We start from the raw sequence: 16,206 nt of genomic DNA, 5'->3' as shown, positions 1-16,206 counted from the left end.
ATAACACTATCATTACAAACAAGTGCCATGGGAACTTTAACAACCACCAGTTTGGGGACCTTGTTTTTTAAGTTTTATCCAGAAGACTGCTGCTAAGACTTAGAGATTAGCATGGATTTAGTGGGAAAGGGAAGAATGTCACCTACTGAATCACCAATGTTACACCCAGCATCCCCCAAATTTATCCATGGAGTTCTCCAACCCAAGAACTGACCCAAACCAATTCTCTTGCACTTGTGATAACTAATTTGAACGCACCAACTAATCTGAATAGAACTGTATCCATCTGGCATCTTTCAAAACCATTACATTCACTTTAGAAAGGTATATTTGAGGAAAATGAATGAAAATGTATCATCTGAGACATATATTTAGGCCACAGTGCAGGCAAAACTAGAATACTGTTAAAACTTAAAGCTTATCAGGCGTGCTTTCTTTACACTTAATGAAATCACAATTAGAATGTGACAAAAGTGACTTCTAAACAAAAAAACACTTCTAAATGTAACCCTTCAACATAGAAACTGATCATTTTCTTTGTATCTTTAATGAGACAAAACCTCAGTATGTGAGGAAACTCTACAAGAAGCTTTAATTGCAAAACAGCCGCAAGGAACAGTACCTGAGATTCATTTACAGACTAAAGGACCAAGCAGCAAAATATCTCAGGAACAGAAGCACAGGAGAATTCTGTCTTAGAGATCTCAAAACATTACCCTAGTTAGTTAGAAAATATAGTGAGATGAGGCTTCATATGGGTGAGGATTAGGAGACAAGACATCTGACACAAAGGCCCAACACCTGGACAATCTTTTGGGAAGGGTCTCCTCCTTAACCTGACTACTTGGCTAGAAAAAATGAGCAAGCTGAGACCCACCAGCAAAACCTGGCGATCCTTTTCCACATCCTGCTGACCTCATAAGGTGCAAAGAGAATGAGACAAGAGGTCTATATGAGTCCTTTCCACCTTCCCTGCTGATCTGATAGGGTGAACAAAGGTTGAAGGAAGGAGGGCTCCACTTTATTCCCTCCTGTTAACTTCAATAGAATCCCAGGTTGGAGAATATCTTTGCCCTGGTCTCAGCATATGTACACCTTACAAAGTGTGATGGGGTTAGAAAAGGACTTTTATACACTTTACAAGACGTGTAGGAAAGAACTTCGTTCTGAGGCACCTCTAATATGCCTTAGCAAAGATTTCCAAATAGGACCAGGGGGAGATGGAGTTAAGTTCCCACCTCAACTATTCACTGGCTTGTAGAGCAGTAGCCATGCACCACAGGGAGTAAGCTTAACCATATATACACAAAATGTCTTCCAGTACTCTCCCTGAAGCAGTACATCTCTGCATAACCCAGGATTATGAGCTGTGCCTTAAATACAGCTGTGTGAGAAATGTTTTCCCATCCTGCAAAATCTTCAAAGATTTCAAAAATTTTCCACAGTTTTAGATCGGGGCAAAACTGAGACCGTTTGAATTCTTTTTGTGAAAAATTTGAGCAAGAGAGAAACGCTAGGATACCCAAGAGCCCAGTGGTTAGGTCACTCACCTGAGATAACGGACACCCCGGTTCAAGTCCCTGCTCTGCCTGATTTAGAGCAGAGACTTGAACCTGGGTCTCCCACATGAGTAACCTCATAGCTACTGTCTATATGTATGAAGAGAATACACCATATTATTCAGACAAAATTGTTGAATCCCTTCTTTAAGTGCAAAACTCAACTCGACCTTATAATCAATTAATCAAAAATTGATAATTTTATGGGTTCAAATTTACTTAATAATTAAAGAGACTTCAGATAACCAGGCTTGATTGACTTTATTAAAAAACTGTCTGTCAGAACATAACAGAAAACATATGCACTACCAAACCAGAGTCTGTTAGACCCAAGCCTACTAGCAGTGGCACGTTTGATCTCAGTTGATTTCAACCTGCATGATTCTGATTGTCTGCTTTTAGTCTGTTATAATTATACCCCTATGTTTTGAGACCATTTACAGTTTCAGCTGCTGTTAGTTAGACTCAGAATCATAGACTTTAAGGTCAGAAGAGACCATCATGATCATCTAGTCTGACCACCTGCGCCTTGCAGGCCACAGAACCTTACCCACCCACCCCTATAATAAACCCCTAATCTCTGGCTGAGTTACTCAACTGAAGTTCTCAAATCATGACTTAAAGACTTCAAGTTACAGAGAATCCACCATTTATGCTATTTAAATCTTCAAGTGACCCATGGCTCATGCTGCAGAGGAAGGTGAAAAAACCCCAGGGACTCTGCGAGTCTGACCCAGGAGAAAATTCCTTCCTCTTTTCTCCGCAAAATATCTCTTATTTTAGTACATATCCAGACTGTCATATTTCATAAATTTCTTAACTGCTGCTTACTCATTGAAGTGATACATTACATTTATATATATTCCTGCATGTTGCAGTTAAGACATTACTTGCGAAATCAATGGGCTCTGTGTTAACGGTCACTATATCTTTCCGAACATGTTTAGTAAGCTTGTATTTTTCCCATCTTAGCATGGCCATACACAATTATGTGAATCTGGTTCATGAGCAAGGTATAGGCCTTATAGAAGTCTGGTTCATAGATGGACAACCTTAACCATTAGGTCATCACCAGAAATACAATAATGAAGACTGTGTAAATCAGGGATAAAGTAAAAAATATTAATTCACTATAAGACCACGAGAACTTCCCGCCACCTTTTATTTTTTAAGCACTGGTTGGGAGGCAGATAATCTGGGTTCTACTCCTAGGGTTGCCAGGTGTCCGGTCTAAAAGGGAACCTGGCAGTATTTGGTCAGCACTGTGGCCCAGACACTAAAAGTCCAATTACCTGCAGTAACTGGCCTCCACCACTGGGGGGCAGAAAGAGCAGCAGCTGCTGCTGGAGCCTGGAGCCACTCTAACAAAAACTGCCTGTGTGACACTAGTGCAACACATAAATTCTGTCTTAGCTTACCTAGCATGAGTATCGTGAGGCTTAGTTCAGTGAAGCTTGTTAACTGCTTTAACATGCACATCTGGAGGGTACTATACACCTGTAGAGTATTAACATAGGGCTGTCAAGCGATTAAAAAAATTAATTGCGATTAATCAGGTGATTAAAAAGATTAATCGCACTGTTAAACAATAATAGAATACCATTTAAATATTTTTCAATATTTTCGACATTTTCAAATATATTGATTTAAATTACAACACAGAATACAGTCTACAGTGTTCACTTTATATTTATTTTTATTACAAATATTTACACTGTAAAAAACAAAATAAATAGTATACTTCAATTCAGCTAATACAAGTACTTTAGTGCAATCTCTTTATAATGAAAGTTGAACTGACAAATGTAGAATTATGTACAAAAAATAACTGCATTCAAAAATAAAACAATGTAAAACTTTAGACCCTACAAGTCCACTCAGTCCTACTTCATCCAATCGCTCAGACAAACAAGTTTGGTTACAATTTGCAGGAGATAAAGCTGCCCGCATCTTGTTTACAATGTCACCTGAAAATGAGAACAGGTGTTCGCATGGCACTGTTGTAGCCGACATCACAAGATATTTACGTGCCAGATGCGCTAAAGATTCATATGTCCCTTCATGCTTCAACCACCATTCCAGAATATATGCGTCCATGCTGATGACGGGTTCTGCTCGATAACGATCCAAAGCAAAGCGGACCGACGCATGTTCATTTTCATCATCTGAGTAAGATGCCACCAGAAGAAGGTTGATTTTCTTTTTTGGTGGTTTGGGTTCTGTAGTTTCTGCATGGAAGTGTTGCTCTTTTAATATGTCTGTTAGTCTATAAGGTGCCACAGGACTCTTTGTTGCTTTTTACAGATCCAGAATAACACAGATACCCCTCTGATACTTGCTCTTTTAAGACATCTGAAAGCATTCTCCAAACCTCGTTCCTCTCAGATTTTGGAAGGCACTTCAGATTCTTAAACCTTGGGTCGAGTGCTGTATCTATCCTTAGAAATCTCACATTGGTACCTTCTTTGCATTTTGTGAAATCTGCTGTGAAAGTGTTCTTAAAACGAACATGTGCTGGGTCATCATTCGAAACTGCTATAACATGAAATATATGGCAGAATGCATGCAAAACAGAACAGGAAACATACAATTCTCCCCCAAGGAGTTCAGTCACAAATTTAATTAATACATTCTTTTTTTAACGAGCATCATCAGCATGGAAGCATGTCCTCTGGAATGGTGACCGAAGCATGAAGGTGCATATGCATGTTTAGCATACCTGACACGTAAATACATTGCAACGCCAGCTACAAAAGTGCCATGCAAATGCCTGTTCTCACTTTCAGGTGACATTGTAAGTAAGAAGCAGTCAGCAGTATCTCCTGTAAATGTAAACAAACTTGTTTGTCTTAGCAATTGTCTGAACAAGAAGTAGGACTGAGTGGACTTGTAGGCGCTAAAGTTTTACACCGTTTTGTTTTTGAGTGCAGTTATGTCACACACAAAAAATCTACATTTGTAAGTTACACTTTCACAATAAAGAGATTGCACTACAGTACTTGTATGAAGTGAACTGAAAAATACTATTTCTCTTGTTTATCATTTTACAGTGCAAATATTTGCAATAAAAATAATAATATAAAGTGAGCACTGTACACTTTGTATTCTGTGTTGTAATAGAAATCAATATATTTGTAGAAAAACATCCAAAATATGTAATAAATTTCAATTGGTATTCTATTGTTTAACAGTGCAATTAATTGTGATTATTTTTTTTAATCACAGTTAATTTTTTTGAGTTAATCGCGTGAGTTAACTGTGATTAATCGACAATCCTAATTAATACTAATGTAGAATTATCTATATAGTGGTATCAGTCATTATTATTGATTCACTAGAAGGGTAGTTCTACACCGTCTAGCTTTTGCACTACTATAGCTATGAACAACTTTATACAATTCTATACGTGCAATGTAATAAAAAGGATTGATGACAAATTAAGAATACCTTTGTATAAAATTGACAACAGAAATTATATTTGTATGTGAGCATTAATGTGGCATGTTATGTGCCAAAATGAGTTGAGAATCTGATGAAAAATTGTTTATTATTATTATGTACCTAATACATCTAGTCCTCTAGAAATGCACTGGGTACAGGGAGTACACTTCATTTCTAGATAACAGATAAAAAAGTCTGTTTTTACAGTACAAAATTAAATATGACTGTTTTTAGCACATCTGGGACTCAATATCATTCAAATAGAATGCAACAGCCCTGCCAGTAAAGTCAAATATATATCCACAATAAAGCATGGGAAACTATGAAGCATTCAGAATATTTCAAAGGAACTGAAAATGGAATTTCTGTAATATTACCTAATGTATAAACATTAGTTAAGGGTATAAAATCAAGGTATATATTATAAATGAATAAAAATTTTAACACAAGTTATTTAAATATTCTGTTACAAAGGTGGAATAGTATTTTTAAATGTATACACTATAATTGTATGCATCCCAGAGAAACACAGACATTACAGAGTCAACTAAAAAGTATTCCCCATTCTAAATTGACAGATAGGTTAAAATTATTTGGTAAGCAAATTTCAAGGAATTTCATTTACAATCTTCTTGATGTACATTGCATATATTTGTTTTGAATTGGAACTCATTTTCTTTTTGTGGCTTTTACTGTATGATGAAAGGTATATCACTGCATTAAGACTAAAACTCTTATTAACCTATTACATATACAGAGACTCTCGTTTCTATCTGATCTCCCAGGGAAAAATAAGTCACTTTAATGTGTTCAACCCTGCGGCCAAAAATCTCTTGCACATGAACAATTACAGCTAATTTAAACCCAAATTGCTTCCTGTAAGAGGTGGATATCATTAAGCAACTTTCCCCATTTCCTTTCACAAAGAGATCTTAAAGAGAGAAAAGAACTAAAGAAAATTCCTTGTGATGCCGTATGATAAAATTATTAGGCCCACACTACTTACTTCAAAGAAGAAGTACGCTTTTCTATGGGGCATATAAAGTAGCTTGCTGTTCTTCAAAGCCTCATCAATTTATTAGGTCATTTAATTATTAAAGTGTGACAAAAACTGTTCAAAATGTCAACAAATTTCTTTGTGCAAGACTAGATCATTGTGTTTCAGATTAGTTATAATAATTTATTAGTTAATTAAAGTTAGCATATTATATAAAAATATGCACATATGTATACATATATAATGTATATATATATATGAATATGAAAAAACAATTTCTGGTGATTAAGTTATTGACAAGTTCAAGTCCACTCTGCATGGATTTAGCAAGCCCCCACAGCAGTCAGGAAAAAGTGCAAGATATCCACAAATACACAACAAACTTAAAGCCTTGCTTCAGTCATAAACAGATTAAGTCTTGTCTTCTGGCACAGAGATGAATTAGATCCAAATAGCATTGTGAAGTAAAGTTATTCAGCAGGAATTATATGGCACCCATTCTTCCGTAGTCCACAAAATCTACTGCTATATGGATCCTTTTCCCATTTAAAGTTAACAGTATCTCACAGTATTGGATCAAAATCTCATTACCACTTATATAGTTCCACAAATATACATGGCCAATAATAAAAGTCAGGTATATTGTCTGCCCTGAAGAGCTCAGACCATACCATTCCACCTATCCAATCATTCTAACATTCATCTTTCCTTTGGTTTTCCTGAGAGGCTAACAATAAATGGATGTGTAACAATTGGTTCACATCCTTTGCACATCAGACAATTACAGCTAATTTTAACTCAAACTGCTTCCTGCAAAATGTTCAAGCTTGAGCCTGTTGTCATGTAGCAAATGAGACCGAAGGGACTGTAAGCATGGGGAAAAGAAACTTCTTCTCTGTCGTAATGCCTGATGCCAGCAACGCATCACAAAGTAGCACTGCAGTTTCAGAGGAAAGCATCAGCCCTTTTTTTGCCACAGTCCACATGATAACAATAAATGCTGGACTTCCCTTAATGTGTATTGGCTGATGAAGAATTAGGTAATCAGATCAATGGAGAACTAACTGGAATACATCACCATCAGTATGGCAGGGAAATTAGGGGGGGAATCTGCTCAACATCTTAGATGTCTATACACAAACACAAGGAGTATGGTGAATAAACAGGAAGAACTGGAGTATCTGTCCATAAGCTAATTTATGAATTAACCGGCATCACAGAGATGTGGGGGGCTAAGTCTCATGATGGGAATATTGGTATAGAGGAGTACAATTTGTTCAGGAAGGACAGGCAGTATAAAAAAGGAAGGAGATGTTGCATTATCCATCAAGAAGACTACACTTGTTCTGAGATCCAGAGGAGGTGAGAGGCAGACCAGTTGAAAGTCTCTGGGTAAAGATAAAAGGGGTAAAAAGGGTAGACTACTAGAGACCTCCAAATCAGAAAGAGGAGGTAGATGAGGCATATCTACAACGAACAGAAATATTCAAAACTCAAGACTGGATAGTAATGAGGCACTTTAATTACCCAGGTAGCTGCTGGAACAGTAATATGGCAAAACACATAATTTCCAATAAGTTCTTGGAATGTATTAGGAACAACTTTTTGTTTCAGAAAGCGGAAGTAGTAACTAGGGGAACTGCCATTTTAGACATGATTCTGACCACCACGGAGGAAGAGGCAATTTGGGTGAAAGTGATTGTGAAATAATAGATTTCAGGATTCCAAGGAAAGGAAGGTGTGAGAGCAGCAGAATAAGGACAATGGACTTCAAAAAATCAGACTTTAACAAACTCAGAGAACTGGTAGTTAATGTCCCATTGGAAGAAAAAACTAAGGAAAAAAGGAGTTCAGGAGTGCTGGCAGTTGCTCAAGGAGATAATATTAAAAAGGCACACTGCAAACTATGCGATGTGAAAGAAATATAGGAAGAACAGTAAGAGGCCAATACAGTTCCATCAGGAGCTCTTTTATGACCTGAAAATCAAAAAGAAATTCTACAAAAAGTGGAAATATGGACAAATTGCTAAGGAGGAGTACAGAAGAACAGCATAAGCATGTAGGGACAAAATCAGAAAGGATAAGTCTCAATCTGAGTTATAAAATGGTTTATGATGACAAGATACTCAACACAATTAATATTAACAACAAGGGGGAAGAAAAACAAGCCAAAACAGGGAAAGGTCAGGTTAGAGAATATTTAGGCAAGTTAGATGTATTCAAATCAGCAAGGCCTGATGAAATTCTTCCTAGGGTATTTAAGGAACTAGCTGAAGCAATCTTGGAACTGTTAGCAATTATCTTGGAGAACTCATGGAGGATGGGCGAGATCCCAGAGGACTGGAGAAGGGCAAAAATAATACATATCTTTAAAAGGGGGAAACAAAGGATGTTGGGAATTACAGACCAGTCAGCCTAACTTTGATATCTGGAAGGATACTGGAACAAATTATTAAACAATCAATTTGTATGCACCTAGAAGATAATAGGATTATAAAGAATAGCCAGCATGGGTTTGTCAAGAACAAATCATGCCAAACCAACATAATTTCCTTCTTTGGCAGAGATACTGGCCTAGTGGATAGAGGGAAGCAGTATATAGGTTATATCTTGCTTTTAACAAGGCTTTTGTCATAGTCCCACATGACATTGTCAGAAGCAAACTAGGGAAATGCAGTCTAGTTTCATTTAATATAAGGTGGGTGCACAACTAGTTGAAAGACCATATTCAAAGAGTAATTATCAATGGCCAATGTCAAAATGGGAGGGTGTATCTAGTACTGCAGGTGTCATTTTTGGTGTGATACTATTCAATATTTTCATTAATGACTTGGATAATGGAGTGGAGAGTATACCTATAAAATCTGCAGATTACACCAAACTGTGAGGGATTACAAGCACCTTGGAGGACAGGATTAAAATGCAAAAGAATCCTGACAAATTGGAGAATTGGTCTGAAATCAACAAGATGAATTTCAATAAAGACAAGTGCAAAGTACTTCACTTAGGAAAGAAAAATCAAATGAATACCCATAAAATGGATGGTAGTACTGCTGAAAAGGATCAGCAGTTTATAGTGGATCACAATGTGAATATGAGTCAATGTGATACAGCTGCAAAAAAAAAAGGCTAATATTCTGGGGTGTATTAACATGAGTATTGTAGGAAAGATATTGGAGGCAATTGTCCTACTCTACACAGTACTGGTGAGGCCTCAGCTAGATTATTGTGTCCAGTTCTGGGCATCACACTTTAGGAAAGATGTGCTCATATTGGAGAGAATTCAGAGAGCAATAAAAACGATAGAAGGATTAGAAACCTGATATATGAGGAAACATAAAAAAACAGGCATGTTTAGTCCTGAGAAAAGATCAGATAACAGTCTTCATATATGTTAAGGACATGTAATAAAGAAGACAGTGATAAAACGGTTAACTACCTGTAACTGTTGTTGTTCGAGTTGTGATGCAGATATGTGTTCTATGGGGGGGTGCCCCGTGCAGTGGAGCCGGATAACTTTGCCTAGCAGTACCTGTAGAGGTAGCGCTGATGCCCTGCAGGCATAGCCCCTCCTCTGGTCATATAAAGGTGGCTCCACCCTGACCCTCTCAGCTCCTTCACACCAAATGTTGTAAGTGCAGACTCCGATGCAGAGTAGATGGGGGGCGGCAGAAGTAGGTAACCGTTTTTTCTTCTTTGAGTAAATGCAGCTGCATATTCTATGTGGGTGACTTGCAAGCAGTAATCACAGAACATGGGGCTCGGAGACTATTTAAAGAAGGATTACAGAACTGCTTTCCCAAAGTTTGCATCTGATCTGGATGCAGCCTTAAAGGCACAATGGTTTGTAGAGATATGCACAGAGGACCACATGGTCACCCTGCAAATGTCCAATATAGGAATGTCATTTAGAAATGTCACTAATATCACCTGAGCTCTGTGAAATGAGCTTGTACCCCTTGAGGTGGTGTAACCTGGACTATGCGGTCATGATACAGGAAGTTATCCACCTGGAGACACTCTGTGAAGGTCCGTCATTTGGTCTGCATAGGAAACAAACAGGCGCGTTGAGGAATGGAAAGGTTCCGTTCTGCCAAGATAAAATACTAGACATCACCTAACATCCAGAGTGTGGAGCCACTGCTCCTCTGGGATTGAATGTGGCTTAGGAAAGAACATTGGTAGATCTATAATGTGGTTCAAATGAAACTGGGATCTCACATAAGAGAAAAACTTGGAGTGCGGACACATGGTTTCTTTGTCTTTGGAAAATTGCATGTAAGGAAGCTCTGCCATCAAAGCATACAACTCGCACACTCTCCTTGCAGATGTTATCGCCACAGGTGAGGCAGTTTTCTGACACAGACGGGAATAAGAAGTTGCCAGAGGCTTAACCAAAGGTACTTTAACAGCTGCTAAAATAATATTAAAGAAACTGGCTCTTTAACCGGATAGGTGGAGACGAGCGACATCTTTCAAGAATCTCACTGCCATGGGGTTTGAAAACACAAACTTCCCATGGATAGGTGGATGAAATGCTGAAATTGCCACAGGTGGATCTTCAGTGAACTAATCACAAGGCCAGAAGACTGAAGGTGTAATAGGTACTCCAAGATGTCCTGGATAAAAGCCCATGTTGGTTGAACTCCCCAGGCTAATGACCATACTGAGAACCACTTCCACCCTGGTGAAGGGCTTCCCACTGTTAAGCAAGACCTGTTGGACTGCCACCGAGCATCATTCCTCCTCCTCATGTAACCATGCAGCATCCATTCTATGAAATGCAGGGAACTGATTGCTGGGTGAAAATCCTGACTGTGCTACTGAGTCAGGAGGTCAGGATGAAGAGGAACGGATATGGAAGGTTGGACCAACAATGTGAGGAGGTTGGAAAACCAATATTGTCTCGACTGCACTGGAGAACGAGCCTCAAGATAATCGGAATTGGAGGAATGGCATATAAGAGTGCCAATTCCCAGCTCAAGTGAAAAGCATCGATCAAAGAGCTTGAACTTAGACCCCCCTTGGGAACAAAACAACTGGCATTTCTTGTTTTCTTTCATGGCTAACAGGTCAATTGTCAGCATACTCCAGAGTGCAAAGACAGACTGCAGGATGCGGAGCTTTAGAGACCACTCGCGATTCAGGGAGAAACTCCTGCTGAGGTGATCTGCCCAATGAGTGTGGATCCCAGGCAAGTGATCAGCCATGGGGGTAATGTTTTCCCTGGAGCAAAACTTCCAGGACCTGATTGCCTCCTGACAAAACACATTGGAGTGCGCTCCCCCACTGCCTGTTCATTTAATACATTGCAGTGGTACTGTTGGTGAGCATGAAAACCACTGAGCCCCTGATGAGATCTTGAAAGGCCCGACAAGCATTGTAGATTGCATAAAGCTCCAGGACATTGATATGTAAAGAAGCTTCACATTCTGACCACAGGCCTTGAACCTTCAGTGACTCCAGATGCAGTCCCCAAACTATTAAGGAGTCATCAATGACAATAGTTCTGATGATGGTGACCAAGTGAAGGGAATGCCCCGACACACGTCCTGAACCGAAATCCAGGATTGGCAGTGGAAGACTGACCAATCTGTTCAAAGGATGACAGTATTGACGATAGGCTGACTTCAGTCACATTTTAAGAGGATAAAGTCACATGGCGTATTGGACTACCTGAGTGCATGCAGGCATATGGGCTAGCAACTTCAGGCATACTCAGGCTGTGGTTGAGGGCTGGATCTTCAGCTCTAGACATAAGTGACAGATTGCCTGGAATCGGTTGGTCAGCAGAAATGCTCTCGAATTTGTAGAGTCTATCAGGGCCCAATGAGCTTGATTCTTAGAGTTGGAACCGAAGTTGACCTCCCGCTGTTTAAGAGGAGACATAGATGATTGAGTAGGCATAGTGTGAACTAGACATGACACAGGACATCCTCTCTTGACTTGCCTCTCAGTAACCAATCATCCAGATATTGGAAGATATGAATTCCCCTCTTCCTGAGCTATGCTGTTACTGTGACCATCCATTTCATAAAGACCCCAGGGGCGGAAGACAGGCCAAAGGGCTAGTGTTGCTAGTGTTGGTCCACCACAACAAACCAGAGAAACCTCCTGTAGTTTGAGAGAATTGCTACATGAAAATAAGCATCCTGAAGGTCAGGGCAGCAAACCAGTCATTGTGGTTTAAGGCAGGAAGTATTGCTACCAGGGTGACCATCTGGTATCTCACATATCAGATGTATTTGTTAAGATCACAGAGGCTGAAGATAGGTCTCCCAAGGGTTTGAAAACCGGGAAATACTGAGAATGTAATCCCGGTCCCCAATGCTTCAAGAGGACCTCCTCTACAGCCCCAAAGGCCAGTAGAGACTGAACCTGCTAAAAGAGCAGTGTCTCATGAAAGGGGTCCCTGAAAAGCAACGTGGGAAGGGGGGATAGAGAGGAACTATATGGCATAATCCTCTTGGACAGTGCTTAAGACCCAATAGTCTGTTGTAATAGAGTCTCAAACATTATAAAAGCAGGTCAGCCAGTCCCCAAACCAGGGGAATGGGGAAGGAGGATGTACTCCTGGATCATTGTCTTGAGCACATGAGTCAGAACAGGCAGTTGCTAGACCCTGTGGGGATGGTGAGTGGGAAGGGGAGATGTAGCTGGCTACACCCAAAACCACAAGACTGCCTCAGTCTCCTTTGGGATCTGTGGCTCTTTCTGAAGTAGTGGTAGGCAGAAGGATGTTTTTTATCTTATTCTATCATCATGATTTTATATTTATGTTTCCTTCTATTTTATTTGACTGATGAGGGCAGATTTGCAATTTCAAATTTTTATTTCTACCTTATTAACATGTAAGAGGATGAATCCTGGGACATGCAGTTCAATAGACACCCAGAATCTCAGAATATATATTTTATAAATAGAGATAAATGTCAGCTAACTTTTCCCCATGAAGATGATGAACTAAAGTGAACTTTTGCCCCTGGAATTCCTTAACCTAGGATTAAACCTTGAACTATCATGCAAGAAACCAATCCATTTAAATTAGTATACTTTTCTGAATGTAAAGAGTTTATTTTCCTTTTATAAATGCAGTGTCTAACTGTTCATGTTCTTTTAAAATGCACACCAATTCAAAACTTACAAATAAAACAGTTAAAATATAAATTTCATTCCTATTTTGTGTTTCATACCTTCACAGTAAAAAACAGCCATGGAAAAGGAACTAGTGGAGAAGACCATTTTAACATTTAAATGGTTTATTTAATCACATTTGAAAACCATCTCAACTGCATAAACCATATTTAAATATCTATATTTTCAAGCTCTGTACTTTACACATTACACATAAAAAAATCCCTAATATACTGGCCTATATTAAGGATTAACAATCTATTCACATTTGAAAATGAAAGCTAATTTTGTAAGAAAAAAAAGACTTCATACCAATAACCTACACCCCGCCTATATTTATGCACCCTTCAAAACTTATAAATGGCCTCTCTCTTTAGAATTGAAATGTACAACAGAAGACACAAAAATGAGCATTAGGTTTGAGGAAACAGGTCTGAGGTCCCAAACGATCTCAAGACAATTTGAAATTGGGGTGAAAATATTAAGAAGAAATGAGAACTGCCATATATATATATTCCACTAAAGACAAGGGAAATCTCAGCTACAGCTACACACCCTTGATGTTGCGGATTCCATACATGGGTCCAATCTTGCAATACTAACACATGCAAGACCACTATTGAAGTCAGTAGGTTCTTTTCAAAAACTGCAGGATCAGTGCTAACATACTGTAATAAGGAAAATATGCCAAATGTATTAGCACATGGCAGGGTTTAAGCTATTACACTATTTTTAACAAATTGAAAAAAAGCCCAGGATATATCTTCTGCAAAGATTTGTAATTAATACATCATTTTAACCCTGACACGCTCTGTTAACTAAAAATTTATATTGTATTGTATGATGAGAAAATAGCTTACCTCTGTCTGAAGTATGGCAGCTCTCTGTTCTTTGGCAGTAAGCGACTCTTTAAGCACTTCAATGTGTTGCTTGCAATCTGAATTCTGATTGCTAAGGGTTTCAAGCTTAGTTTGTAAGGCGAGAAGTTCTGATTCTTTCTTTGAAAGTTCCTGTTTCAATTGGTCAATCTGCAAAATTAAAAAACATTGTTTTACATCATTAATCTCCAATTTATACTCACACGAGTTTGGAGAGATGAGAATAAATCTCATGTGATGCAACCCAGATACCTTCTGGAGAGTCAGGAGAAGCATTAGGGTTCTGATGCTGAGACGCCCGGCGCCCACAATTTCTATTAAGTTCATGTTTGCAGTGTTGTTATAGTCATGCTGGTCCCAGGATATAAGAGACAAGAAGTGAGTGAGGCAATGTCTTTTATTGGACCAACCTCTGTGGTGAAAGTGACAAGCCTACGAGCTCCACAGAGCTCTTTTTTATGTCTGGGAAAGGTAATCAGAGCATCACAATGAAGTGAGCAATTAATATCTTTGCAATTAGAGGACAAAGGAGGGTAAGTGGGTTATAGATTGTTGTAATGAGACATAAATCCAATGTCTCTACTCAGTCCATGATTTTTGAGGTCTAGCAGTTTTGAATTTAAGCTCCCAGGATGAACTTTTGAAGGTGTTGTGCAGGTCTCCTTTGAGGATGAGGTCAGATATGGAGTGATTGTTTTGTGAAAAGTGTTCACTCACAGTTGATAGGATGATTTTGTCTTTTATCATTTTTCTGTGTGAGTTCATTTGAGAGTGGAGTGATTTTCTTGTTTTACCCACATAGTAGTTGCTGGTGCATTTGATGCACTGGAGGAGGTACACCATATGTTGTAATGGGCATGTTAATTGTCCATTTCATTTTAAATGGTTTCTATACAAAGGAAAAATAAAGCTTTCATGCATGTGTAGATTGAATGCAACACCATACTCCCTCCAAGACCACAGCTATCATTACCATTGGCTGGAGTGAGCCCAGGTTATGAGCATGGCAGTAAGAATTAGTGGTAGATGAGGAATAGGAATTTAACCGAGGGGTGGGAAACAGAGTGATGGAACTCTAACCATCTTCCACTTGCCACACAGTTAATGCCCTTCACCCTCCATTTTCCTTCCCTGGCAGCTCACGTGGAGCTCTCCAGTAACAGGAAAGCCAAAGGAAAAAGTCATAATTAAGAAGAGGCTGAGGGGCAGGGAGGAGGAGAGAATTGGGGGGGGGGATTCCAAATGGTGAGTCTATTAGACTGTAATAGTTGTGGAAACCCCATCACTTAGGACAGGGGTTCTCAACCTGATGCTCATGAACAGGTGTCAGGAGGATCACAGCTACCTTGCCCTTCTCATATTGCTAAATGGGAGAAGTGTCCTGGGATGGAAAAGACTGAGTATTTCGAACATTTAAAACTGGTCAAAGCACTGGAGAATATATTATAAAGAACAATCCTAAATATTAGATGACATAACAGGTATTCTTCTTCTCAAGCTTCTATGTGACAACAGTGGACAAGCAAATTAGCTACTCAAATGCTCCATTGTGAGATACTTAATATTAGCTATTTAAATTACCAAATGACTTCAGCTCACATGGGGCTGAATGGGCAGTAACTTTTCAGAGATATTATTTCAGGCTGTCCCTCTGCTAACTGTGGCAGACACTTGGTTTTCATTTAAACGTTTTTCCTCACAACCAAAAGGGCCAGACATTTTTATTTTAAATCAAAGTTTAAATGCTATGAAGGTGACCAAAGAAGAGCTGGAACTGCCCTATCCATTCTCTCCTTTCAGTTTAATCCCAAAGGCCACTTGGGATGAGGTTAAATCTAGAGCTGAAGGGAGTGGTAGCCCAGAAAAAAAAAAGTTTGTCATGTTTAGCCATATCCTCACAATCAAAACACAATAATATGTCACAGCCGTAATTCTGAATTACTTAGTTAGGGTTATTCTCTTTTTCTCTCCACAAGTTTCAAAATGTTTTGTATCCACTAGGTTGGAGAATTTGGCTGGTCACCCTTTGTCTATTGCACAAAATCCTAATCTATACAGGAAGCTAAAGCAATAGCCTTTATAGTCTTAATTTATCAAAAAAAAAAGAAAAGGGGATGTAGAAAGAAAGAAAAACAGATGTTGGGAAAAGTAAAAAGAAACATACAACATGTATCCCAAAATTACTCAAAAAAGAAAA

At 38.8% G+C, this 16,206-nt stretch overlaps 1 protein-coding gene across 1 annotated transcript in view; it reads right to left on the bottom strand.

The window, feature by feature from the left end:
- The window catches only part of ERC2 (ELKS/RAB6-interacting/CAST family member 2), a 633,577-nt gene that overhangs the window by 406,808 nt on the left and 210,563 nt on the right, over nt 1-16,206 (bottom strand). The window contains exon 6 of the mRNA XM_026650452.1: nt 13,992-14,159. Coding sequence (XP_026506237.1) covers nt 13,992-14,159 — 168 coding nt within the window. The remainder of the gene's footprint in view (nt 1-13,991; nt 14,160-16,206) is intronic.

Source organism: Terrapene carolina, unplaced genomic scaffold (genome assembly GCF_002925995.2).
Source record: "Terrapene carolina triunguis isolate 2854851 unplaced genomic scaffold, T_m_triunguis-2.0 Scaffold89, whole genome shotgun sequence".
Lineage (NCBI taxonomy): Eukaryota > Metazoa > Chordata > Testudines > Emydidae > Terrapene > Terrapene triunguis.
Note: the sequence above shows the minus strand (reverse complement) of the source record. Positions and strands in the feature narration are given on the sequence as shown.